The sequence below is a fragment of the Cystoisospora suis genome (genome assembly GCF_002600585.1).
Source record: "Cystoisospora suis strain Wien I chromosome Unknown contig_425, whole genome shotgun sequence".
NCBI classification, from domain to species: domain Eukaryota; phylum Apicomplexa; class Conoidasida; order Eucoccidiorida; family Sarcocystidae; genus Cystoisospora; species Cystoisospora suis.
Window position 1 is genome coordinate 3,422 of NW_027153226.1, and position 27,330 is coordinate 30,751.

A 27,330-nucleotide genomic window follows, 5' to 3' on the forward strand; every position below is an offset into this window, starting at 1 on the left:
GCGTGTGGGCCTATAGGGGAGCCTTTGGAGAGACGAAGGCTTTATTTTCTTCTTTCAAAATTCTCTCGTTCTTTCCATCACGCAGATTTTACCTCTTGTGTATGTGTGTTTTAGCTGCATGCATAGTCTCACTCATAATTTTTCCTTTCATATAAAGCAGGGGGTGGCGATTCTTTCATGGGGTGTGGAGAAGAGTCTTCTTTCTTCTTCTTCCATTGGAGAGATTCTCTATAGACTTTTAATAGGAGCCGCTGTTTGTCTGAGGATCTTACGCCAGTTTGGTTTTTTCTCTTGCATGCATTGGTCGTTTTCATGAGCCTCGTTAATCGAAAATATGATAGGAATGGAGATATTCTACCAAGATAGGAATGCCGTCTCAAGCGAGTATAGCGAGATTCTTTGTCTCTCTTGTTTCTCTTCAGAAGGTGCCTGTACTTTTCCTGTAGTAACGTCCCTCTCTTCTCTTTCCTTATCTGTATACATGTCGCTATATATATGTAGGTATGACTGTATGTGTATGGGCTGAATGAAAGAGTCTATTGCAGATGTGAAGTAGTGAAGTAGTATGTATAGATTGCATGCTTTAATATGTATCTTCATAGATACAAAGAATGTCCCGGGATCGCTTCCACACATGTAAGATTTATGATTTATATGTATACAAGTGTCTACCGCATCTATATATATGTATCTGTCTATCTGTCTCTAATCTACCTATCGCTGATCTCTCTCCCTATCTTTCTATCTATCTGTTTCTTTTAGAGATTGATACTCTAGAGTGACAGACCATCGGTGAGCTGAAAGGTGCTTAGCTAATACATTCCCGTTCTACCTTTCATACCTTCCGCAGGTACACATATATATATATATACATATGTATCTATAGATCTACATAAAAATATATATATCTATATATTTATATGTAGATCTATAGATACATCGATGTACACGCGTGTATATCTATGTCTCTCTATGTAGGTGTCGATGTGTGCAGGTGGATGTGGAGAGACGTGGTGACTCCTTTCCGTTGGTTTGCGTGTGTGTTTTTTCGTGACTGCATGCACTTGCACAGATTGAAGATTCCGTTGGGACTTCCTTCTCATTCATCACTCCTGAGGGTCTCGTTGCCTCGAACGTCATTCTGCAGTGGTGGATTAGTTCCAATCTTTATCGCATTTCTTCTGTCTCAAGAAAAGATAGAAACAAGGAAGATGAAGAGGAAGAAGAAGAAGAAGACGAGGATGATGATGGAGAAGACGATCAGGACGGCGGCGAAGACGGGAGAAGAAATGGAGAAGACGGGGAGGAGGATGATGATCTAGGAGGAGGGCCGCTCGCAGATGAAGAGTAGGGGAAGATCAAAGGCAAAGAAAGGAGAGAAGAAGGAAAGAAGAAAGAACAAGAGATGAAGGATGAGAGACAAGAAGAAAGTGGAATAGATGAGAAGAAGAAGAAGAAGAAAGAGGGCACAGGGCGAGGAAGAGGAAGAGAAGAAGAGAGAGGCTGGGGAAGTAGAAAGAAGTAGAAGGAGAGCAGAGGTGGTCGAATCATTCGTGGGAGAAGTTAGATGCCTCGGGTCACTTTGGACTTTATGCAAATAGCCTTGTAAAGAAAAAGGAGAGATAAATAGTCGGATTACTCGTTTCACTTGGAAATAAACACGTGGATATCTAGATACCCACATGCGTATATGCATATATATGCATATATAGACGCATGGGTATGTACGTAGGGAGGCTAAGATTAATATGAAGTGGAGTGTGAGGGGCGGGTTAAAGATTTTTCCTCCTTCTTAGCTTTGACGGGAACGTCCCTGACATACCCATCATATTCACCATCCACCTCCTTCTCCTCCTCCTCCTGCTTTCTTCTCGGGTTTGAGAAAGAAGAAATTGCATGGAGACAAGAGGTGTATCCACACTCTCTATCACTATCAGAAGACTTTAACACATCCATCCTCCTTGTCATAAGGCTCTTCAGAAAAAAGCCAACCTGTCTGTCTATCTTTATATATGTTCCTCTGCAGTGTACACACGTTTGAATATCTAGACAGGTCGCATGCATCCATCTCTCTCTATGTATAGAAGGGATGGATACAGAGGTAAAATATAGTAGAAAACTAAACTATCATGGGACTTCTCTCCTCCCCCCGACACTATCCCCCCGTCTATGCATGCATGCATGAATCCATCTATGTACGAACGGATTTCTCGATAGATAGAGATAGATAGATCAGAGATAGGTAAATAGATGCGAATGTACTTATAGAGACAAAGAAGGAATATCCTGTGTAAGAGAATAGCTAAAAAGCTCGCACAAATAGATTGGCTGGCTGACTGGGGCTGATGACTCGAGATCGCAAAAAGACATTATTTTAGCGCTTTGGAAGTTCTTCTTCTTGACCTTTGTGTCGAAAGAGGAAGAAGGAGAAGATGAAAGTGGCTAGTAGACGGGATAGAGATAGCCAGGGATGGGAAGAGGAGAAGGAGAGAGAGAAAGAGAGGAGAGCCCGGCCTATCTAGTCGTCCGTCATGGAGCTTCCGAAAGATCGCTTTCTTGTATGGAGAAAGCATGAAGTGTTTTTCTCTTTGAAGCCACAAGAAGATCTGAAATAGATCTTCTCTCTGCCCATACACTTGGGTCAAAATGTTCCTCACTTCTCTTGCCGTTGTAAGCAAGAGAAGCAACCGAAGTCTCTATGGATAGACAGGAAGCGAAGATCTTGTTCAGATCGACCCCTGATTTGTATGCTTGTCTGCCTTCTCCTCCTTCTCTTTCTCTTCTTTCTTTCTTCTTTCACTAGGCGTCCTCTATACGACATCATGAGACAGATACATCAAAGATAGATTAATAGATCTAGAATAAATAGATAAAGAGATTAGAGATAGATAGATTAGAGATAGATAGATTGAAGATAGATAGATCGATAGATATGTAGCTTAGACTCTCGATTTCTCTCTTCCTCTCTCTTGTCATTTCTACCGAAGGTTCTTCTCCATTAGAGACCGCCTTCTCTTTCTCACAATGAGTTCAGGCGTCGTTTTTAAGGGAAAATTTCCTTTCGAGGTATTTAAGCTTTCTTTCTCTCTTAGCGGGAGAGAGCTCAGAATAGACTCGAGCATCCAATCTGTTTCTCTTCTTCCGATACAGGAGAAGATATACGGGAAGGGAAGAGAGAGAGAGATGAAGCGAGACAGAACGACAAGACAATAAAAGAGAGCTTTGGAGAAGAAGTGAAAGGAGGACGGGAAGAGGCATTTTATCGGATATAATACACTCCATATATATGAACATGTATACAGATGTATATATATATATATATATATATATATTTAGTATATATGTATATGTGTATGGTGGACACGTCTCCATATGTACACATGTATAGAGAAGCGAGTTTTTCCAAGTCCTTTATGGTAGGAAGAAGTAACATCGATAAGAAAAGGAATGAAAGAGTGGAGAGAAATTTGAGAAAGAAACCTTGATCGAAAGCAAAGAAAAAGGAAAATCTGTTTCTCTTGTTCACAGTGAAAGGAGCAGTTCACAGAAAAAGAGACTAAGAGTAGGTCAGGTTCTATTTTTCTCCTGAGAGACAAGGAGAGATCTGAGTTTCTCAACTTGGTGTGATGTACAGGTGTACGTACACCTCATCTGGGGCCTATGGTGTAACGCGAGTAGTACGAAAGCTGTCAAGAATTCATTCCTTTTCTAGCGCTGCTTAATTCCTCGAATGAAGGCACCGTCTCGTCAAGAGAACATCCCTTGTCTTCTATCAATGATTTGATATAGAAGCTAAGAGAAAGGTTCTTAAGGATCTATCATCCTACCGGGGAGCTCCAGGGTGGTGTGCTCGTGCGAGATTCATATATGGTAGGTCAGGATCTTTCAAAGATCCTTCTTTCGTTTCTCTCTCTGAAAAAGCGACTTCCCCTTTCTCTTCAGAAATCTCCCTTTACTCATATCGTTCTTTCTTCACCAAAACTCGGGGCTTTTGAAAGAAAGACTCTCATGTAGACAGGTCATTGATGTGTATGTTGTGTCTCTTGTATGGCTGGGTGAATATAGTCATCAGTCCTACTGCATGCATTCAGCTTGGTCTCTCTCCTGACTTCAGTTCCTTCCGTTCAAATCGATTGCAACGGAGGGAGAGAAAGAGAGAGAAAACCGACTGTAACTCTTCACAAAGCCAAAGACCCTCAATGACAACTACCTTTAAGAATAGAGAAAAGTCTACGGCTTTTCTTTTACCGACGGGAATGGACCTTTGAAATCTATGTAGCTATCTGTACTACGTCTTCTCTTTCCTTCCCGTGCGAAATCTCCTGAAGGCCCTCAAGAAACAAGGTCTTCCCGTCATCCAACCCAAAGTGTGTAGAGGCCGTGAATGAATTGGCAGTTGTTTTGAAGAATGTTTCTAGTGTCTCTTTACGAAATTCATTGAGATGCACAGGATACTTTCAAGATGGAGAAATACAGACATGGAGACGGCCCCACATAGAACTCGATGGTATCCTATAGAGCTTCTTTGTCCTATTGACTTGCTATACTAGAGGATAGAAAACATGTTTCTAAATACATACACCCGACTTGCGTTGATCGATGCGATGTGTGTTGAGCAGATAGACGGGAGGAGATGAATCAATGCTGATCAAAGAAGACGACGAGAAAGCATTCTCTTCTTATTTCTTCAGCTTTTTCTGTCCTTGGTATCTATTTCTACTTCTTCTCTTGGAGGAAGGAATGAATGAAAATGTCATGAAATCTCAGCGGCGTTCTTTTCTCTTTTCTCCTAATTACGAACCTGATAGGCACCGTCCCTTCAATCTCCTCCAGGGAGGATATCATTGCATGCACGTACATACGTGAGTGTATAGCACTAAATCTGTATATATATATATACATGAGTATAGAGCGATGGACAGATCTGGACAAGGGAAGAGAGAGGAGCATAGAGCGTAGGAGGGAGAAGAAGGTTACGCAAGGGAAGGCCAGAGAGGAGAAAGGCGAAGATAGCTCTTATGTCTCTATGTCTTCTATAGAACTTTACCTGAGCGGGCACGCGCCTGGTAAGAAAGAGTATCTAACACTTGACTACATAATAGGGAATACATACAACCTTCTCGGAGGAAAGAGAAAGCTCTTTGCAACAGAAGGAGGAGTGAAGGCTGAAAAATGATAGACGTTGAGCTAGCAAGAAGAAACAGCCTGCTGTGTGTTTCACGGTCATTTAGATATGGCTGACACCCTTGGAGTGGATCTCCAGTGTAAGTATGCTTCTCTTTCTGTGAAAAGACAGACTGGAGAAAGACGTTCTTGACGAAGAAGATAAAGAGATTCTCCCTGCTACAGAAGAAAGAGAGACAAAAAATTTCGATGTACTTAGTATTGTCAGATATGACGCTACAAAGATCGTGCAGATATCTCTCGATTACAAGAAGCCAACGCTACATTGAGGTGTACGTACACCTCGGCTACTCACCTGTCTCCTGTATCTACTTGACCTGTCGTTTCATACGGGAGACAACCACACCTTCACTGGTGATGAGGGGAAATGCGTTTCTTGTTTCTCTCTCAACTTCCTCACTATAATATATAAATCAGTCGTATACATATATGTATAAACAAGTATAGAATATCTATATGTATAGATATTTTCGTAGCCAATGCTGATACTCTGTATCCTACTCTGGACCTTCTCTCTTCACTTGAGGTAAGGACATCATTGTCTTTTCTTTCTCTCTGTCTGAAGAGCTTGCGTCGATTGTTTTGCTTATGCGGTAATAGGGACAATCACTTCGTCTAGGTGGTCTTCCGAAGTCTCTACAGCTGTCTCCTTTCCGGCGCTATCACGCATGGTGGTCTTTCTTGAGGGATCTTGTTGGAGATCGCCCTCTTTCTGTTCTTTTTCTTTTTCTTCTTTATCTTCTTTGCCTTGTAAAACGCAGGAGTTTCTCTTCGGTTCATCCTCAATCCCGAGCTCCAGAGATAACCAAGTGACGGCCTTCCTTGCGTTGACGCGTCCGCTCGACTTCACTAAGCCTAGGAGTTGTCAACAGAAGGAAAGACATCAAGAAAGATACGAAACTCAGACAGGAGAGATGGAAAAAGAACCCTATTTGGTTTCTCGGTAATTGGGAAAGAAAGAAATGAAAGAGAAACAACAGAAAGATAGAATAAGAAAAAGAAGGTTGTTTAGATTCGATGTAATATTGAAGAGGAGAGATGTCTCTTTATCCTTGGGGGTGTATGACTATGATCTTAGATAGACGACGTGTTTCATGATGTATGAGTTAAGCATGGACAGGGAGATAAAGGAAGGAGAACGGATTCATCGAATAGATCGAATACGACCGAAATAGAGAAGGATAGAAATCTAGATAGTAGCATGAATAGCCTTAAAGAGATCTCCGATGGTTTGAGAAACCCCAGAGAGATGAGAAAAGATATCCTCTTCATAAGGAGTTCACGAGACTCGAGAGAACACCACAGAGACTGTTTAAGACAAGAAAAACCTAAAAAGAAGACGGGAATTGTCTCTGTGTCATGATAGATCGATCTATCACTGAAGATTTGTGTTGTTTTGTATTTCTAGCTAGGAAACTATCACTCATATGAAAGATATCGGCAGTCACACTGACTCTATTTTCCTTCGAAGTCGCTAGGTCCTCTGTGTGAGAGAGAAGTGAGCAACAACAGCTAGCTAAAGTATCTCATCAGTGGCAGGTAGACAGGAAGAGAAAGAAAGAGAGAAAGAAAGATTGTGACGTTATCTATCTGCGGTCACTTGAAAAGACATGGTATGAAGATGTATAGATTCAGATGTATGTGGAAAGAATCTATTTGGATTGCATGTGACATGAATAGTCCGATATACACACAGAGATAGATACGACGTGTACGAGAAGAACTGCTGATAAGGCTGTAGAGACACACCGTCTTTGAAGAAAGGAGAAAGACAATAAACTGAGCTGTCATCATGCAGCAAGAGCTCGGCCTTGTCGCAGAGGTCATTCTTCGATCCTTTTCACAATGGAGAAGAAGACGACTAACGAGGTTCTCTAAGATTGCAGCTATCTATCTATTTATCTATCCGTTTGAAAAGAAGCAGAGAAACTTGGTTCATGTCGATGTCAGTAGCGTACCTTCGACAGCAGGAGGTTTATCGACTCCATTGACAATAGCACGTTTGATTTGAGCGATTTCTTGATAAGGAAAAGACATAAGGAGAGCTGCGACACCGGCAACAACAGGCGTGGCCATGGAAGTTCCTGATAATTCCTTGAATCGATTAGGAGGGAAGGTTGAGAGAATCTTCACTCCCGGGGCAGCAAGATCGACAGTGAGAGGACCTCGATTACTGAATGGCGCTAGCTCATCATTGGAAGTCGTTGCCGCCACACTAATCACATTAGGAACTTTATAAGAAGCAGGATAATGAGGAATTTCATCCGTATTTCTTCCTTGATTTCCAGCGGCCGCAACAAAGAGATGCCCAACAGCATCGGCAGCTTCAAGAGCTGCGATCAAGGCCTCTGACCAGCTAGGACCCCCCCAGCTATTACAACTTAAAGGGATTTTCATTTGAACTGCATAATTCAGAGCCTTGATAGCATCTGATGTCGATCCATTGCCGTTTGCTCCCATAAATTTCAATCCAGCTATACTTGTTCTACCACAAACTCCTTTGACTAAGGAATTCGAGTCGGTCAAAACAGCTCCGATAATCCCAGCCACATGGGTTCCATGTCCATGGTCATCATAAGGATCTCCTTTATTATCACGAAAGTTAAAGCCGTAGACATCGTCAATAAAGCCATTCTTATCATCATCTATTCCATTGCCGGGAATCTCATTCTTATTGATCCAGACATTCTTTGCTAAGGCCGGATGATCATAAGTGATACCCGTGTCAATTACAGCAACCACACGATCGGGCTGGCAATCAATCTTTGCATAAACCGAATCATCAAGTCCCGATTTAAATCTCCAATAATTCGGAGGATCTGTGATCCCGGAAGGAGGTGGAGGTGGTAGCGGTCCTCTTCTTTCTTGTTGCGCAGACATAGTACCCTCACGATCGGATGAAGCTTCGACTTTTTCGTCATTAATAGTCTTGGAATTGGGATTGTTATCTTCACTGGAAACCGAATTGGTCTTTTGATCATCACTGACATGAGCTGTGTCTGCTGCCGGATGATCTCCATCAAGAAGAGAAAGCTGCTGGGCAACCGAGGGACGGAGACTATCTAGGGAGATTTCTTGATCATATTCCACAGATGCTATACAAGGATCTGTTTCTAAAGCATCTTTTAAATCCTCGCTATCAAGCATCACACAATTCCCTAAATCAATCACATCGACCCCGACCCGCCTTAGCGATTCTTCGGACACCTGACAGCCTCCTGCACCCGATCGCTCATCATTATCGTCTTGATCCTCAGGGTCCTCAAAAAACTGCTCCGGACGTCTTAAGTCAGAAGAAGATGAAGAACCAAAAGAGATGATCTTCGAGCTGTAGGCTTCATATTCACCCACGACCTGAGCCGTCATAGGGACGCTGGTCAGATAGAAGGAAATTTTAATGAGAGAGTCCCGGAAGAAAAAGAGGAGGGGAACGATCGGAGAGCAACAGAAGAAAGAAGAAAAAAGAAGCAAAAGGGGAGAGAAAACAAGGAAAAGAAAAGAAGCGTCCATGGACGGGACAGATTTAGCAACGCTCCTTAGTTCAAGCGCGTGTATTGGCACAAAGACAACCACCTATCAATCTGTCTATTCACTCTGGGTGATAGATAGACCGTTGGGTCAACTTGTCAGCCCGAATCTCTTTTCTTGCACCTTTCAAAGAAGTCTCCTTATAGCTGTTGACTGGCACGAGGGGAACAATATGACAAAGAAGCAAGGAGAGTTTCGCGAATAGAAAATTTCTTGTAAACCTAAAGCACAGTAGGATGGGAGTCATAGACGGCAAAAGATATGCACCGCCATGCAAACGGTCGTGGACGTCGTCTAGGGTCTTCGACTGTCATATTATACCAGCTAGTGATCCACCGTATATCTCTCTCGAATGAGATAGTCTAATATACAAATTGGGGTTCTGTATCCTATTTCCACGAGTAGTCGTAGCGCGATGGCTTGCAGATTGGGGCGTTGCTCTGTCTAATGGTTTGTGGATGAGTAAGATATGACAGGAGGACTTCCGATTGTCGATATGATCTTTTCGATGAGATAGTAACCCAATAGTAGTGATGCCTTTCTATAAGATAGTACTCGGAGTGTCTCGAAAAGAGTGAAGCTGTTCCGCCGGAGAGTCTAAGAAAAGCTTTCCCTGTGGCGAGACGGCATGACGGCGTTGTTAAGTACCGCCTGAACTTGAAGACGCGGAAAGGTCACCCGTTCCTTACCTATCTACGCTTTCTGCGTAACGTGTATCGCCTCTCCTCTTAGCAGCAGTCCTTGCATAGGTCGACTTCAGAGCACGTTCGGTAGCTCCAAGCCTGCCTTCATTCGTTTCCATGCATTCTGGGAGGTATGTCAGAAGAAGCGTTCTATTGTATTGATGCCCGTCCGGACCTACTTGACTTCCTGTGACTTCCGCTACTCCGGCTAGAAACGAGAAACAACCGACTGACAGGAGTGCCGAAATTAGAAATGAACGTAATACCCCCATAGTGGTCGTAGTTCTATCGGTAGGGCTACAGATTACCGCCGAGGCAGGAGTTGACGGAGGTCCCCCTCCGTATATAAGCCGATTCGCCATGTATGGTCTCTTCTTTCAGATTGTCAAGATCGCCTCAGACAAGAGTGATGAACAATGCGCACGAAGACGACAATGAATCAGAACGCCAACAAAAGAGGCCAATGGTTTGTCAAGGGTGAAGAAAAAATCGAAAGAATCTACAAGAAAAAGACAGACAATCACACACAGGCGAAGAAGAAGGAAACGCGGATGACTTTGAGGAAAGGAGGCAAATAGAAGTGACCATAGCGTAGTTACACGCAAAGGGGGAAGCTTATTTGTCGTCGTTTCTTTTCTGTGATAAGAGAGGGAGCGTCTAAGCTGGGGAGGGTTGGCATTACTAGCTGAAAAACTCGACCGCGTAACGATACTTACAGCATCGGCACTTCTAGGTACCCTACTATTCTCCACCAGAAGCCTTTCTCGTACCTCCAGTACATAGAAATGCACTAGCACTGACGAAGTTCATGTTGCCTACACAAAGACGACGTCTGTTAAGGCGGAACAGCCCCAAGTGTCCCCTCCTACAAATGCATACACCCACATGCTGACAGGCACAGGTGTATTAACTTTCCGATGTGTCAAGCTTCGCTAAGCACTCCGGGTGGTTCACCAGGCGCACAAGACCATAAGAGGAATTGAGTGTAGAGGGAAAGTCACAATAAGCTAGTCGTCATCTGATGTGGTAAGGTCAGGGAACAGAGAAAAAATGCGGAACAAGCCGACTCAAAGACCTCTTCAGAATAGGAGGTCTAGCAGATTCTCTGCCTTCTGCAGAAGTGTTGAAGATCAGACTGGCTGCTAAGTGGTATGGCGTGTGAACAGACAGATGGCCCGGAGTGAACTTACGGACGATAATGAAGACAGCGATGAGGACGATGAGAGTTGTGCGTGAATATGAAAGACAAATGGATGACACGTGTATAAGGTCAAACTGAAAAAGACAAATCAACCTGACAGGGCTTTCGCACAAGGATGGTGGGGCATTAACTTGGACACACGAAAAGAACGAAAGAACCAAAAGAAGGTACTTCAACAGGGTTCAGAACAACTGGACAGTTCAAGACGACAAGAGAAGAGTAGAAACTGAACCTTTCAGAGAATCAAGGCAGCGGGCCCTTCTTGAACAGATAGGAGGAGAAAGGGTTCTTCTACGCCTGGGGGGTGGAGTCTCATCATTTTCATCATCGTGATTAATCACGGGTCGCCCAACCACCCCGTTCGGTTTTTGATCCTTTTGTCTTGACACAGTGCGTGCCTTCTATGCGTGAGACTTGTTTACTTTTCTTTAAAAGACAAACTAGGGCAAACAGTCCTCCTGTCTGTATCGGTGAGAGGTCCGCTGGATAGCAGTCAGTCGGCTATTCAAATCTTCAAACCCTGGTGAGGGGGGCAGATGATTGAATAGCAACTTTCTACCATCCGGATGCCCTCTGGGTAGAAAAGGCATCGTAAACCTCTCACCGTCCGGTTTACTAGCAGTCTAAAAGCATTAAGAAGAAAGAAGTTTCCTTGAACAACATCCAGGAGATCAACACGGTCTCGAGACCGCCTTTCCGTCCGTAGAGAGCTCAGACTGGAGTCAGTGGAATCTCCTTTGTTTCACTGTGAAGGCTCGTGTTGTCTTTTGTCAGTGATAAATTCTCAGTGCGGATGTGAATAGCAGGAGCTTTTTCTCGTAGCAAAAGACGTAAGGTGCATGAGGACCTACGACTGAGAGAATTGTACTTGCGCGGAAAGACACGTGCGGGTCCTCTGCTTCTTAATTGCGAAGAATGAGATTCACCGGCCACGTCAAGCTTCAGTTCTATAGATGCAGGAGCTGTCGTTTTGTATATCTGTTAGCTCTGCTCGCTCGCTATGGTCCTTTCTGTCATTACACTCGTAGAGGAGAACAAGATCTGCACCGCTGGGTATAGCTAAAGCAATTATCGTTCCAGCTGTCCCCTACGACCGATATCGACTGAACCCTTCTTCTTACAGCAAGGAGAATCCGAATCTTCCGTCGACCAAAGTGCCTCATATGACCTTGTAGATATTTCATTGGGAAGAAACGATGTGCTTTTTGTGGCAAGAACCTCTCGGACCATGATCCTGCTACGCTACGGGAACTACTCAGCACTGCCACTACAATACAAATGCATACCGAGGCTTGTCCCGAGGCAACATCTCTTCTTCCCGACCGCTGTCCTGTTTTGCGGCTATCTCTTCCAGTTTGTTAGGCGATGAAGCTCGAGAAAAGAGATTCAGAACACTTCTACTAAGAGAATCGTGAAGCCTTATGCCGCGACCCGTCCTCCAAAAGATGACCAGGAAGAAATCAGTTAGGTCTTCGCCTGCATGCCGTATGAGGAAGTATTCGCCCTCTCTCTTGCAAGGAAGTGCGTATGTCATGTCCGTCCGGCTTCTCGGCTAGGCAACTTAATCACTAAGAGAGAGACTTAAGAAACAGAATCGAGGTCCAGCTTACGCATGTGTGGTGACGATGCAAGTGTACCAGTGTTGTCGGCGATCCTACCGCCGTGAGTTGAGTGTGTGATCGCCTCCCAACATCTTGGTCTGAGTGACCAGGACTGCTGTAGGTGGTGAGGCAAAACAAAGGAAGAAAGCAAGAGATAAATTTTCCGAGATTGTCTTCGCTGTCCCTTCTACTGTCAGGCAGCCGTTCACTTGGAAAGGTAAGGCACTTGCTCGTCCTCCAGGAGCAGCTGGTGTTCGCTGGGCCCGGGCACCCGTCGTCCGTCNNTGTTACCGCGAGAAGAGAGGTGTCTCTCCGACCCATAGAAAGAGACGACTTCTACTCCGTCGATGTGGACAGTAGGCTTCAAAAGAAGCGACAAAACAGATCTCTTCATACACATCAGACAAGGAAGAGAAGACAGACTTCTTTAACGGCTTCAGAGTCGATCTCTCTGCCCCGCTCCTTCTCCTTCCCCATCTTCCTCCACTGTCTGGTCACTTCACTTCGCGTGATGAACACGCTCGCCCTCTTTTCTTGTACTGTCCCTGGCATTTTTTGGTTCCTTTTTCTTCTTCTGCAATCTGGTCGGCGATGCGACGATTTTAGTTATCTTTGGACCAAAGGTGAAAGACAAGCCTATGGACTGACTCTTGGCCCTGTCCCAATTGTCTAGTTTTCGACAGTGTGGTGTTCTTCGTCCTCGAGATAACAACCTAACCAGGCCTAGTAGTCAAACGTAGCATCGATCTTCGTCTTGTGGTGTGCCAGGTCGGGTGTACGTACACCTCGTCGTCCTTCTATTATGAACCCTGTTGTTCCCCCCCGTCCGCGGATCTGCTTTGCTCTCCTGGTACTCTTTTTTCTCTCGGTTTTCACTCCGCTTTTCGATCCCTACGCAATTCGGATAAGATGATAGTTCTGCCATAGTATTCCTAACTTGCTTTTTTCATGATTTCTCTCAAATCTCTTCTGGTTTTCCTCCGACACTGAACTCACAATGCCGGGTGGCCATACCAGTACGACATTGGGAAAGGGAGGAGGAGGCGGAGGAGACAGGGCGCGGCCATTGCTCGACTGCTTCGAGCATTTCTTCTTTCTTTTTCCTTCCTTCAGATTTCTGAAGTCTTTTACGACTTCTCATACCTTGTTTCTTACCTTTCTTGGTTTCTCTCTCTTTCTTACCTTTCCTTCTCCTTCTTTCTCCCCCCTTCCTTCCTCCTATACCTTCGTCAGCGCATCAACTACCTCAGACAAGACTGGGGAAGAAGGTCTTTCTTCTAGCGCCTCGTCACCATCTCTTCCGGACAAGACAGATTTATGCCAGCTAACAGGGATCGACCTCAGTAGTGGACGTCTTCCAAACTTCGATGTACATACACTCGAATACACAGTCAACCTTACAACTCAACAATCCGAAATCATTCTCCTGCCTCGTTTCCAGTGTCCACGGGATATTCCTTCACACCTCCTACCGAGTGTTACAGTCGAAGGGCAACACGTCGATATCTTCACCCCTCTCGGAGTAAAGCTAGATCTCGATCCTAATCAAAAGTATGTCTTCTCTCTTTCTCCTTTTCTCTCGTTGTTCTTCTGAATTCTCGCTGCAACCCGATCTATAGCACATTCTGGCTGGCCCCTACCCCCTCAGTGTATAGCACTCGCTCTTCTCCCCAGTCAGGTTCTAGTATTATATCAGCTCTGGACCAACAGCTTGGGTATACCAAACCTCTGTGCTAGCGTGACCCTACCTATGTATACATCTGCATACACATACAAATCTACATATAGAATAAACATAGATTCACGCACAGTAGCTCATATATGTGTGGAGAGAGACCCATGCTGAGAAAATTCCAGATCCACTTACATAGATATGCATGTATATGATAAGGACTGCCTGTATTGCCATACAACGACAAGATTACAGAATAAAACGTGCACGCGCCGATGAGCCTTTCTCCGATGGACTGGGGGAAACAACCTAGGGCTCTTTCCTTCTTGCTTTTTCACTTTTCACCCTTGATCGCACATCTTCCTCATTCTCTTTAATTTCTTCCTCCTCAACTGATGGATACGACATCGAGCTCAAGCTTCTTCTTCAATCTCTAGTATCCTTGCTGGTCCCCGAAGAAACGCCGTACACATCCGTAGTTTTACTTCTCTCGCTTCTCTCTCTCTCTTTCTCTTTTTTCTTTCCTCCTTTTTTAGTCCTTTTCTTCTTGTGTACTTCCATGTTATGTCTTCATGTATATGGACCAAAGCAACTCAAGACCTCAATGGAAGTATTAACATACGTTCCTCTCTGTTTCTCTCCCACTCTCTCTCGCCTTTCTGTCTCCTCTCTACACTTGGCATCTCCTTCTCTCTGTGTACATATCTCGTTGCTGATTCTCCTACTGCCGAGTGAGCGAAGTGTTGATCTTCTTTCGGATACTTCTCTCCCTTGTCTCTCTCTGTGTAACATACCTAGTCTCTTCTCTGAAAGCTTTCTCTAGTCCCTCACTCATGTGTCTTTCTATCGCCGGAAAGAAAGACAGAATCTAAGAATCCGCCTCTTCTTCTCTCTCCAGGCCTCTATCCTAGACATAGGACAACAACACTGAAGAGAATCTTCTACAGTATAGAGGAACACCTCTATCCATCGATCTATCTTTGATTTGTCTATCTATCTACCTGGCTACCTATCTGTAGTCCATCTTTCTATCTACCTATCTTTAATCTATCTGTCTATGTATCTGTACAGAGATTTCTATCTGCATATTTGTAACAACGAGTAAAGAGATTCTTCTACATGACAATGGAGAGAGAGATATGGTTACTCTAGATCTGTATAGAAAGCAATAGATCTCGTCCGTGTGTAGAGAGAGCTCTAGATGCCTGCGTACGTACTTTTTTTCTATTCGGGAGTTTTCTTATTCTCCTCACTGTGTATATACACTCCACATTGTCGGCTGTTTGGTGGCCATTCAGATGGAGAACCCTTCACATGTCGATAAGAAATCCAGGAAATTCAAAGGCCGATACACTCGATTATCGCTTTCATATTAACCAGCAAAATGCTGTGAAAGCCGAACCACAGCTTGAGAAGATTTTCTTTAGAGATAGCCGAGGAAAACTTCTCCAGCCTGTACGCCTCTTTGAGAAGTCGAATGATGTCTTCACTCTTGCTTCTGGTCCTGATGACACCTATGGTAAGTTGAAGTGTATAGACACCTGAGTCGGGAAGGTCTTCTTGGAGATGTTTGCAGATCTCTACTCGGTATCTATAGATGTATCTAGTCTTGTATAGGATCTGTATAGACAAGCACATACATGCATGTCGGCCTCCTGGGGTTCTTTGTGCATGGATCAGTACATGGAGAGAGACCGGTCTCTCTAGACGTATCTATAGAATCTCTTCTTACCACGTTGAAGCTTGTTATCGCTATCTACTACCTCTGTATATGCCTTAGTAAGGTGCCGGGACGGTACGGTGTACATACTTGACTACTCAGCATGTCCCAGCACGTCTACATCCCTGTGTATCCTCGAACTTTCCCCTGCCGCCTTCTCTATATAAGTATATCTATATCTATGCTCTAGCGTCCACACAGGAGAGATACGTGAGAGAAATCTACAAACGTGAAGTCCTTCATAGGTACAAAGACCCGGTGTCTTCACTTGGACACCCACACAAAGACATTTCCATCGCTCTGTCTGCGCAGGTGTAAACATAAGATATGCAGAGATATCGATATTCGTGCTTGCATCAAGATAGAAAGTCCGTGTGCCTATACGCGACGTTTCTATCTCTTGCTAATCTAGACGAGACACTCTATGCGAGAAAGTTCTCCGTCTACCTCTTGTTTGCGTCCTTAGACATATACTCACACAGAGCTGGATGTATAAATCTAGAGAGATAGATAGAGGAAGTAGACATATATATGTAGATTCTACTTCTAGGTGTATATCCGATAAGTAGGTGTACAGCGGTCTTCTTGGCGTATATGTGTGTGGGGTTCTCCCATTTCCTTCTGTCTCCCTTTGTCTCTTCTCTTTCCTCTCCAGTACAGTTGGAGGCCCACTGCGACCCCTCAAGCTCTATGTATATAAATGGTAGTCGCATGCTGTTCGGATCATCCGTCAAGATTTCTCGAGAGGAAGATCAACCAAATTCGATGGTCACGGTAAGATGAAGGAACTTCTCCTTAGATATATCGTACTTTTCGAACTCCTTTCTTTTTGTTATCCGTATATAAGACGATAAGAAAAAGACTCGTATCTATGCTGCCACTCTGGAAGGAATCATTCCTTTCTTTGGCATTTCAATAAGATGATAGAACACCCGCTGCATATCTCTATCTCTATACGTATATATGTATATATATATACATACGTATAACTGTCTTTTTATATCTAGCTATCTATATATATATATGTATAAAGATCAATGTTAATCAGCGGTTGTTCCGCACTCGCGAGTCATCAAGTTCAGCTGAACTCGTTCATACACTTCTGTCTATCTATCTCTCTCTATATACATACCATTAGAGGCTTCTATAACAATGGTATCCGGTGCATGTATAGATTTCCTAATGTACAGAAGGGTACAGTTACGCATATATATACGTATAGATATATCTATACACATCTCAAGGGAGCTGGAGCTTAGCTCTGTAGGCCTGTCCTCAGCGATTCCCCCGTTACTCATTTGTACATACACGAGTGAGCGCATGCATGCATTCACCGACATCATCCCCAACGGTGTGCATACACTCCGTAGTAGTTGCCGTTCAGCGCGTCGCGCTTTAGACATGATACAAAGAGCTGTCCGTTCGTGTGTACTGACCTTATTAGGTGGAGTGTCGGCGAACATCAGGAGGCCAGCTAGAAGGAGATATCCAGCGGAGAGCTCATTTCTTTAATGTTCTCTGGACGCGAATCAACTTGCCATTACCGTACAAGCTTATTATGCACAGTACCGCTAGTAGCTGCGAGGTATGTACACCCCAGATTTTTTCGGACAGACTAGGAGTTCAGAAAAGTCTTGATTCTCTCTCTCGATAGCCTCGAGAGACCGTGTTGTATCTGAGAGGGTGTGTATACGTGTCTGTTCTAAATGCTTGGTTACTACATACATACACGTAAGTCCATACATACACATACGAACCTACCTACATAGGGATTTCTCTATGCCCTTCGTGTCACTCCTAAACACTCTGGTCGCAGTCTTGCCTACCGCAGGGTCTCCGCTGACTCCTACTCTCTCAGCGTCATATGCTTTTATACACAAGTATAGATATGCATGAAAGTTCATATTGTATGCGCACGTGCTTACAACTCTCTTTTTGCATGTTGACAGGTTTATCTATTTCTCGCCTTCTGTCTTTTTGACTGTGTGTTAGATGTCTACACTCTAATACTATCTAGAACTCAGAGCGAGAATTAGGTCATTTATATATAGCAGACATTAGGCCGGACAACCACATAGCCGTATGACCCTTTAGAGACACATCAATCGACAATCGACATGTGAGATGCCATAGACGGCATTATTGGCTTGTTGCGCTATCACTATAGTAAATGGGATACTAATCATAGGTAGGCTAACTCGTCTGCTTTCTGCCCTTCACGCCGCCGAGACAGGAGCTTCACTTCCCATTCTTAGGAGGAGCTCCTATAGGTAGGAAGCGCCTGGTCTTAACAGACCTGTTTACCTTGTCTCTTCATTGTTCCCCTCTTCTCTCTCTCTCTACGCACGCGAAGGCATAGACAAATGGAGATCCATTTATCTATCTCTCTCCCTCTACCTATCTATCTTTAGACATCTCGCCACATCTTCTTCCTGGTGGACAGGAGCTTTCTCATGTTTCTCTATCTCTCTATGAATTTCTACTTTCTTTCTTCTTTCTGTATGCGCTTATTGCACAACAAGAATGGGATGTTCTCTGTAAGAAGCACTGCCTTTTAGCTTTTCCGTCTCTCTCTTCTCTCCTTCTTCTCCTCTTCCCTGTATACCTGCCTTCGCACAGATCATTCCAGAAGAAGACTCAAGAATCCTCTGCAAGAATGAAGGAAGTTTCGCATCTTTATTCTCTCTCTTCTCTCCATCGATCATGTACAAAGTCACGACAACTACAGAAGATGAGACAGATTCTTTTCTTCTTCCTCTTATCAATGGGGGCTGGACACCTCGCTTTCCTTTACGTGAAGATCTTCGCCTTGTAGCTACAGCAGGAGACGCACAGACCTCCTGGAAGCTCGACTTTATGACGATCTTTCCTCTTCCCTCCTCGATTCCTTCCTGGGTAAGTGAAGAAGAAAAACAGATGAGATAAAAGGGGAGAGAAAGAAAGAGAATTAGGGAAGAAGTCTAGAGGAAAGGAGAAGAGCGAAAGGAAAACAAGACAGAGAGCGAAGGACTGAAGAAAAAGATGAAAGAAAAAAGAGGGGAGAGAAAGAGAGATTGCGACACAAGCATGGGTTAGAGAAGTACAAAGGAGCGCGATGTAGAGAGAAAACGGAATTGGGAGGGGGGGGGCTGAACCGACAGAAAGAGAGACAGAGGAAGAATGCAGAGAAGTTTGTATGATGATGCGTAGAGCTGCTGAGACAAGCTGAGGCCTTTGAAGATGCCTAGACAAGGAGATCTAGATAGAGAGGGACAGAGACAGAACGTTTGTGTGTAATGAGGCATTAGCAAGAGGGTGGCAGGGAGGTGCGCGTGTAGATCTTCTCTTCTCTTGTATATACACGTAATCCGTCGTTAGTAAAAGAGACGGAGGAGACACGTAGTTCCATCTCGAAGAGGCGAGACTAAAGAAAACCAACACCGACTATGGCATGGACTAACCCGCCTTGTGTCTTTGCACCTCCCAAGTTCTCTCAGGTGTATGTACAGCTTCTCGACAGATGTCTCGATTCCATCTAGAGGAGGGGAACACGTATCGTAGGAGCCCTCTGACGGCTGTAAAACTTCTTCCTTTCCTCTTCGTCTTCCTCTCCCACTTCCCCTGTTCTTTTTCTTCACCCTCCCACTTGGTGTTGAAGCCTCTCTCTTTCCCCTCTCAATTCTCTCTCGATCCATTTCTGCAAGGAAGAATGCAGACTAAAGACATCTTATCAATCGCCCTTTCTGTCTTGTCTTGTCTTTTTTGCCTGTGGCTCTCAGGTGCAATCGATTCAAGAATATAGTGCTCTCTGTCTTTTGATCTCGGTTGTCATTATCTCGAGTCTCCTTCTCTTAGCTGTACTGACAGCTCAAGGGAGTCCTCGAAAGTTCTCAGAAGCCCCGAGTATTGCGCTCTTCTTCTTTCAGATTGCTTTGTTCCTTCAACTTCTGAAGGTAAGGAGAATGAGAATTACACGGCGTTCCTGGAAATATCCAAAGTCTGCTAGACGGAGAGGAAATGTCTTCCTTACAATATCATGTCTATAGCTACATGTAGATGAAGAGAGAAACGGAGACGGAGAGTGCAGGCATATACATAGGAACACAAATACATGTTACTCAGCAGTGGTGTGCATACACTTCCGGATTCATTCAGATGCCTCTCGCCGATGAAAAGAAAAAACAAGCGAAGAATTACGTGCTTACCTTTGTCTAATTGCATGCATTCTCGTTACCAGGAACGCGTTACTTCCTTTCTATGCTACTGTCTCTGTAAGTAGACATACTTTTATACACACGTACAGATAGATTCATGGACATGGAGATATATCTTTTCACACATGCATCTTCCTCTATCTCTATATGTAGATATATATATCTAGTCAGTGGCTGTATTTAGTTTCCTTTGGCAGCGTATCTTTTCGAGAGGGTCGCGGGCTGTAGGTATCGCTTTCACCCTGCTTTCAAGCGATCAACAAGGACGTAGTGTGAAAGAGACTTCTTACACATCAGGAAGGAACGTTATTGAATATTTCTATCTTCATCTGCTTGACTCTCCTTATCTACTAAAGTTCAGCGCGTTTTGATGTGAACGACTTTCACTCCGATGCATGCACGACTGCTGTGTAGCCTTGTCGAAGCTTACGGTGTCCCTCGTCCCTCTCGGGAGAGAAGAGAAAGACGGTGGCGAGAATTCTCGTCCACTCGCATTGAAGGTGGATAGATAGATAGATAGATTAAAGAGAGATAGATAGATTAAAGATAGATAGATAAATAGATTAAAGAGAGATAGATAGATAGATTAAAGAGAGATAGAAAGATAGATAGATAGATTAAAGATAGCTAGACGAGTGTATGTACATGTCTGAGTGGGAGTTGAAGAGGTTGTACTTGAGCTGAGGGCGAAGCATGCTAGTGTGAATACCGGCTATTCATAGTGGGTTTCCTTTTTGTTTTTTCTTTCTGTTTCTCTTTCTTTGATAGGGAGGGGGATCAGGGAAAGGAGTCTTAGAAACGACAGGCTCGCCATTCTTACGCCTTACCTCCCTCTTCTTACCTTTACCTCCATACACCGTAAAATCCAATGTCCAGCTAGCTGGAGTATGTCTACTAGACACATACTGCACATACAGCTCGACACATATGTCTCCACACCGTTGCGATGTCGTCCCTCCGACAAAGACAAGGACATTCTATGCAAAGGCAGAGCTCTTTCTTTTATCTCTTTTCCTTCTCTCGTGATTAAACCTAGGACAACCTGGAGATTTCTACACACGCAATCTTCTATGCATCTATGTCTAGCCATGATATCAATCTTCTTCTTCTTCTTGAGTTGCATTCTTCTTTCTCTTACATAGCTAGCTTCGCTTCCTCATGGAGATGTCTTGTGTATCTGGCTGTATGAGAAGAAAGAATCTCTACTAGAAAGAATCTTCTCCTCTTTCTCCTGTCCATCGTCTTCGTCTTTCATTTGAATCATGCGGTAGAGCAGCCATCCAGCGAAGAAGAACGAGAAAGTAGCGGGGAATTTTTGATAGAAAACACTCCCTCTTTCACTTTATAAAGATGTTTCTGTCTCAAGACCTGTCTCTAAATCTTGGGAGGAGAAAGGCATGCATGCATACTTGCTTAGGAACTTATTGGCAGTCGATGATCTACCTAAGAATGGCTAGTCTTCTTACTCCATAGAATCTCGTATATACAGTTCGCCCAGCCTATAGATACGTATCTATACATACATGTATATCTATGTTACTTTTCCCCTATCCTTCGAAAGAGCTAGAATCTCCAAGATAACCGTTCTTCCTCTTTCAGATTCATCTGCCAATTCTCTTCTCCGTCGTCGTCTTCGTTACTTGTTAATTCCTCTCTTCGTTTGCTCCTTTCTTACTTTGCGTACCGTTTCCTTCTTTTTTCTATCTTTTCATCGTCTCATCTTTCTTGTATTTGTCTCTCTTTCTTTCTTTCTTTTCTTCCTTCTTATCTCCTGCTTTTTCCTGCCTTGTCTCTTTCTTGTGTGTAGGGCTGTCTCGTGTCATCTCTTGTAATCCTTGGAATTGTCGCTTTCTTACGGATCTTCTTCATAACGACCTTGCACCAGCAGCGTTCTTCTCAGAAAGCAAAAGAGAGAGAAAGTCGCCAGCACCCTGGCTCTAAGGCGTCTTCTCTTTCTTCCCTAGTTCTTCCTCATAACTTAAACTTCGGGAATGTTGAGAATCGCCTTCTCTTTGTTCTCGCCTTTCCTATATGCGCTTCTTCTGCTATCCTTATTGCTGTAAGTGCGCCTTCTTATAGGTACCTTTCTTCTGTTTTCTTTCTCTCTCTCTCTCTTTCTTTTTTGCTCTCTCTCGGCTTTCTTTACTATTGGAAAGGGTCAGGTCAACGACAGTGAGGCTGAAAAGGTCATCGCCTCTGTCCATGGAACGCCCAGTCAATTTGAAAGAGGGATTAGACATCTCTCCGGTTCCTTCTTTCTTTCCTTCTCACGCTCTCTTTCTCTTGTAACTCTCTCGGTTTATCCATGTAGGTACAATCCCCTACCTAGAAAGAAGGCGGGGGATAGCCAACAGGAGTACATACACTTCTCCCTCTCTACTTCACACTTTCCATATATATATATAACTCACATGTATGAGGATAGGTTACACTGGCCTATAATGGGTAAAAGATCCTTAGAAACCGCATATTAGGCGTATATATACACACCTGTCTGACTCAGGATTCTTTACCCATTAATTTATCTATCTCTTATGATCCTTCTCACATCTCCATACATTTCCGCGCATCAGGTCTCTTTCTTTCGTATCACACCGATCTACCTCTCTCAGCTTCTCTATATCTATCGACCTATCTATGCCCTACCTCTCTCTCTCTCTTCTCTTCGTTCCACACACATGGACTTCCTCTTGGGATACGACGATAATTTCTACAGCCATCTCCACATACATGATCATAGCAGTATTATACGTATACATACAGATCTCTATATAGATGTATGGGTAAGAGCGGACTTAGGATCAGTACGTATATGTCTCTCTGACTATCTGCTCATACCGACGACCGTGGTAGGGGAAGTCTTGAATGTTTGTGCTTACACGTTCCCATCTGTTGCTTCTTTCTCTTTTCTCTCCTATTTTGTTCAGGAAGGAGACTCTCCCTGGCTCTCACGTATGATAGGCATAACAGTATTGAGTTTTATGACTATGTATTGGATAGGAATCTATTATAAGGTTCGCCAGTATGTGAAGACAGATCAGGTTACATGGGTGTGGAATTGTCCTCTCATGGATGGGACAGATGATAGAGCCGGATACTGGTGTGATCGAGTATGCGATCAATTGCAGTCAGAGCCTATCAACTGGTAAGTCCATAGTAGACTGTCTGTTGATACACTCGGAGTTGCCTCACGCGTCGGGATTTCGGCTTCTCTAAACGTCTGTCTATCTCTCGAAATGTGCGAGTGTGTAGCCCTAGGGACCAAGACACACAGTAGTCAGTCCAGCTATCTGCTGCCCAACATACTCTTTGACTTGTCAATAGAATACATGTGGCTCGCTGTGCATATGTATATTGCTATCTGTATGTTGTATACATGTATATCTATATGTGTGTATATCAGCGGGGCTGTCTCTCCGTAGATCTCCTTTGACGAAGAAATGCGAAATTTCTTTCTCCTTTCATCTCGTTTTTGCTTGCGAAGGAGTGCTTTTTCTTTCTGGTGTCTTCCGCTTCTCAGTCTTGCCTATCTCTCCATATGCATGCAGCCATATATATACATGGATATTATTTCATACATAGTATCTCATTTACGTAGACAGTAAGAGAAGCTAGTCTAGAGAAGTACATATATATTCCGCGCGTCTGACGAGTCCTCTCTTTTCTCTATTCGCCTCGTAAAAGCCCTCTCCAGGCCTTTTCTCTTTTTGAAGCTACTTTCTCATACATGTAGACTTTTTCATCCAGTCCATCATACATCCAGCCATTCTTCTTCTTCTCTCTCTTCTTGGTACAGGACAGTCTGCCAATGTACGCCTGCAGGAAAGTGGCTAGCTCCCGCTGCAAGAATCGCTGCTGTTGCCCTCGATGAGCAAGGCCTTCAAAGCGCTGGCATAGGAGATTCATCCTCGACGTACGAAGCAGAAAAGCAGCAGCTGCGAGAAGGTAGGGAGGTCTATCCTGGCGATCTACGATCTTCTCCTTTTCTATTGTATTTCAATTGACGATTGAAACAGGAGTTAAAAGAAAGATAGGCAGAAAGAAAGAGAGAAAGGCTCTGCATGCGTCTGTCGAGCCAACTCACTGAATCTCGACCTGTCTTTACTTAGGCGAGTTTTTCTTTTGAATAGAGGCAGATATCATTAGATTCCCTCCCTGCTTCGAAAGGCTCTATGGATTTCTCTCTTCTTTCTTGAAGGTCGGCCCTCCTCTTCTTGTGTCTTCTTCCCTTTTCTGTCTTTTCGTGGAAGAACAAGAAATGATACAAAACTCCTTTCTTTTCTCCTATCTAGGTGGTTGGTTTACTTTATCGATGAATCCATACTAGAGGCATCCGCGATGATTTATCTGTGGAGTGCCGCTTTCTCTGTTTGTCCTCTTTTTCTTCTTCAGTCTTGTTCTTTCACATACACACTTCTCTTTTGCTTTTTCTTTCTTTTTCTTCTCTCCTGATTGTGTAGAGCTGTGGTTTTTGAGACACGACGCTCCTGTAGGATCAACCGCCGTCGATGTCGATGCAATCGATTCATACCATGGACATGCAACAACGACAGCTACGACGCTTGTTCCATGTGTGCGAGATCTCTCTATTGGAATTGTCCGATTTGAATGGCTGGATATTCTCTTCAGTGTACATACACTCAATGCAGTACTCACGCACCTAAAACAGTCATTCCTTACTCGTACAGGATTTACTCTACCATTAACAGTTAAACTCAATCAACTCTCGGTAAGCAACAACAACTATGGACATATGCCATCTACACACGTATATGTATGTACATATATATATAGATAGATCTATATGTGGATATAGACATACATCTCCGTGTTCACTCATACACCTATGTCTGTATGTAGATGAGGGGAAAGTGTGTAAAGCCATAGGCATCTATCTGTCCATACTCAAGCCTATACGTGTGCACCTGAAAAAGTCCATCACGTGGGTGACAATGCTATCAACAGTGTCCCTATAGTAAAGGCTTTATCTCAAAAGCCTTTACTAGTAGAGTCGCGGAGGCCAAGAAAGAGAGAAAGAAGCGCATTCACCTCTTTCTCATAAGCACATGGGCAGGTACCATACATAGGCACTTTCGGCTTAGAGATGATTGTCTTCACAGTACGTAGGCATGTACGTGCATATTTACACATATATATACATATATATATATATATATATACGTGAACGGGTGTAGTATTAGTGTAGGGGGTATGTTTAGGCCGTGTCGTCTTCATCTTTTCTCGTTGGAATTTTGCTTACCTTTTTTGAGTGGGGATCCGCACTCTCTTTTCTGAGGTGTCTATTTATGATCAAAGTGATGCTCCCAGCTGTCCGTTTTATCGCTTTTGAAAATACATAGCCATGGTTGAATCTATCGTTCCCCTAAGAAGACTCCCTTGTTTGCATTGACATCTTTCTCTTACTACCTCTATCCATTGTCCATTTCTTATGCATCACCACATCTGTCTTGTTCTTTCTTCAGATCTTTTTGTCGCCTATTCGTCTATTGCTCTCTTCATCTTCTCTCTCCATCTATGCACCTCTGAATGTTTCTCTTCATCCATCTAATCACCTATCTCTGGCCCATCCGTCTCTGACCTATCTATCTATCTATCTTTGGCTTCTCTCTCTGCTTCTCCATCTGTCTAGCTATGTATCTATCTATCTATCTCTCTATCTATGTATCTATCTGTCTATCTCTCTCTCTCTGTCTATCTATGTACCCCCTATCTGTTTCCCCCTGTGTACATGTCCCAGGGTCCGATAACGTCAGGGAGTTTGGGTTTGTTCTTTGAGTTGCGAACGCCCTGTGCGAGAATCTTTGAGGGAATTACCCGATCGTTACTAGGAGTAATGCTAGGGCTAGCTTTCAGCTTCTCGAACTATACCAGTATTCACTACGCACACTCTTCCTCTCTTCTCCTAACTTTCCTTGCCTCCCTCTCTCTCTTCATTTGGATCTTCTATCTTTACTGTAAGTCAGGATCGTCTCTTTTTCTTCTTCTACTTTTTCTTTTCGTATCTTTCGTGGGGTGTTCTGCCTTTCATATCTTCTTGGTTTGTCACAGCTCGTGAATGAAAAGACAGAATGAGAAGCAAAGTTGGCACAAAAGGAAGAAAGAGAGGAGTAAAGAAAGTATAGAAGATCTCTAGCTCTTAGGCAAAGAAGAACTTCTCAGTTCATCGGGATTTCCCCCCTGGAAATCTCGGTCTTAGGCATGAGAGACACGATAAGAATACCATATCTTGTCTTATTCCGTATGGGGGGTGGAAGTAGTTCCTATAGACATGTGTCTACTCCAAGGAAGAATAGCAGAGAATACATACGTATGCGCAGGAGATACAAAGCACTCTAGAGAAGCGAAAGAGAAAGGGAGAGATACACAGGTATCAATCAGAAGATAAAGAGAGCTAGAGTAGGATGGCCAGACTTATAAAAGGATGGCAAAGAGCTCGGCGTTGTGTGAGTGGACTAGCGACGACAACCAAATAGACTGGCGCTTACGTGTCTAGCTAACGATAACCCTTAGTGTCTCATACAGTCAATCGTCTGTTTTCTTGCTTGGGCTGCCTGTCTCTCTTTCTTTCTAAGCCTGCCAAATCTTCTTTCGCGTGTAGATAGATAGAGTAAGGAGAGATAGATTAGAGATGAGTAGATAGATAGATTCGAGATGGATTGGTAGATGAAATTTTATGGCTGCTCTCTATCTACACGTCTCTTGCACCGAGACCTTCTACATGTGCGCACGGAAGAGAACCGCGTACAAAACAAAGGTGCCCTTTCATAGCCACTCGAAGAACGTAAGAGTTAGGAATACGTAGAGACCCGGAAATTGGCTTACCTTTGTCACTCTCGAGTAGATAATGGGATGGAGAAAGATAGAAATTTCATGTGTGGGAATCGATGCAGACATTGGAAAGCTAGCTGTTCTGTCTCTTCTGTGTAGATGACAAGCCCTTCCATCGAGAAGCAGAGAATTTTTTCTTTCCTCTCATCTTTGGAGTGCTTGGGTTCAATGCCTTCCTTCATTCGATACGCTTGACCTCTACAGTCTTTCATAAACTTCTTTCCTTGGAGTATATCTTCGACAGTAAGCAGAAGTCCACAGATATTCCAGGTGCATGCATCTGTCTTTCTCCTGTTTCTCTTTCTTGGATGTCATTTCACCCTCGCCCGTTCTCTTTCTCTCTCTCCTTTCTTGTGCGCACTTCTTTCTCCCAAGAGATAGAGATGTCTCTTTGTTTCCTATTTCTCTTCCTGTCTCTACATGCGAAGTCAGTCTTCACTAAGATTCATAAACAAGACCTGTTATATCCCCTCCTTTGAGCCATCGAGTTTCTTATCTATAGGATATCTCTCTCCATTCACCCAAACAAGAAGAGTGAAAGATACCATTATAGCTGGTGGACCTAGTTTCTTCTTGGCCGCTTGATAGATAGATAGATAGATTAAAGATAGATTAAAGATAGATAGATAGATTAAAGATAGATAGATAGATAGATTAAAGATAGATAGATAGATTAAAGATAGATTAAAGATAGATAGA

General features: G+C 43.6%; 3 protein-coding genes across 3 annotated transcripts in view; 2 read left to right on the plus strand and 1 right to left on the minus strand.

Moving 5' to 3' along the window:
• Window positions 1-2,726, plus strand: part of CSUI_001066 (uncharacterized protein) — a 6,118-nt gene extending 3,392 nt beyond the window's left edge. Inside the window, exon 5 of the mRNA XM_068061272.1 lies at window positions 1,073-2,726. Within this exon, the coding sequence (XP_067926750.1) occupies window positions 1,073-1,351 (279 nt within the window). The 3' untranslated portion in view covers window positions 1,352-2,726. The remainder of the gene's footprint in view (window positions 1-1,072) is intronic.
• A 1,650-nt stretch (window positions 2,727-4,376) lies between these two features.
• On the minus strand, window positions 4,377-10,859 carry CSUI_001067 (subtilisin sub7). The gene is made up of 4 exons (XM_068061273.1): window positions 10,586-10,859; window positions 9,402-9,894; window positions 7,143-8,557; window positions 4,377-6,039 (listed from the first exon to the last, which is right to left on the minus strand). The coding sequence occupies exons 2-4, from the start codon at window positions 9,755-9,757 to the stop codon at window positions 5,771-5,773; spliced, it is 2,040 nt and encodes a 679-aa protein (XP_067926751.1). The 5' UTR covers window positions 9,758-9,894; window positions 10,586-10,859; the 3' UTR covers window positions 4,377-5,770.
• A 1,689-nt stretch (window positions 10,860-12,548) lies between these two features.
• Window positions 12,549-26,819, plus strand: CSUI_001068 (uncharacterized protein; the record flags this gene model as incomplete). The annotated part of the gene is made up of 13 exons (XM_068061274.1): window positions 12,549-13,748; window positions 15,168-15,388; window positions 16,245-16,363; window positions 17,034-17,174; window positions 18,209-18,484; window positions 19,348-19,521; window positions 20,551-20,667; window positions 21,590-21,841; window positions 22,710-22,927; window positions 23,579-23,727; window positions 24,243-24,511; window positions 25,541-25,757; window positions 26,731-26,819. Coding segments are annotated over exons 1-13 (2,796 nt in total), but the record flags the coding sequence as incomplete, so codon positions are not given.
• Between the last annotated feature and the right edge of the window lie 511 nt (window positions 26,820-27,330).

Coding starts and splice junctions, on each gene's coding strand:
- CSUI_001067 (XM_068061273.1), bottom strand. CDS start 9,757: ATGGCGAATCGGCTTATATACGGAGGGGGACCTCCGTCAACTCCTGCC. Junction 8,558..9,401: donor TACGCAGAAAGCGTAGATAG/GTAAGGAACGGG, acceptor CTATCTGACCAG/CGTCCCTATGACGGCTCAGG. Junction 6,040..7,142: donor TAAACCTCCTGCTGTCGAAG/GTACGCTACTGA, acceptor GACAACTCCTAG/GCTTAGTGAAGTCGAGCGGA.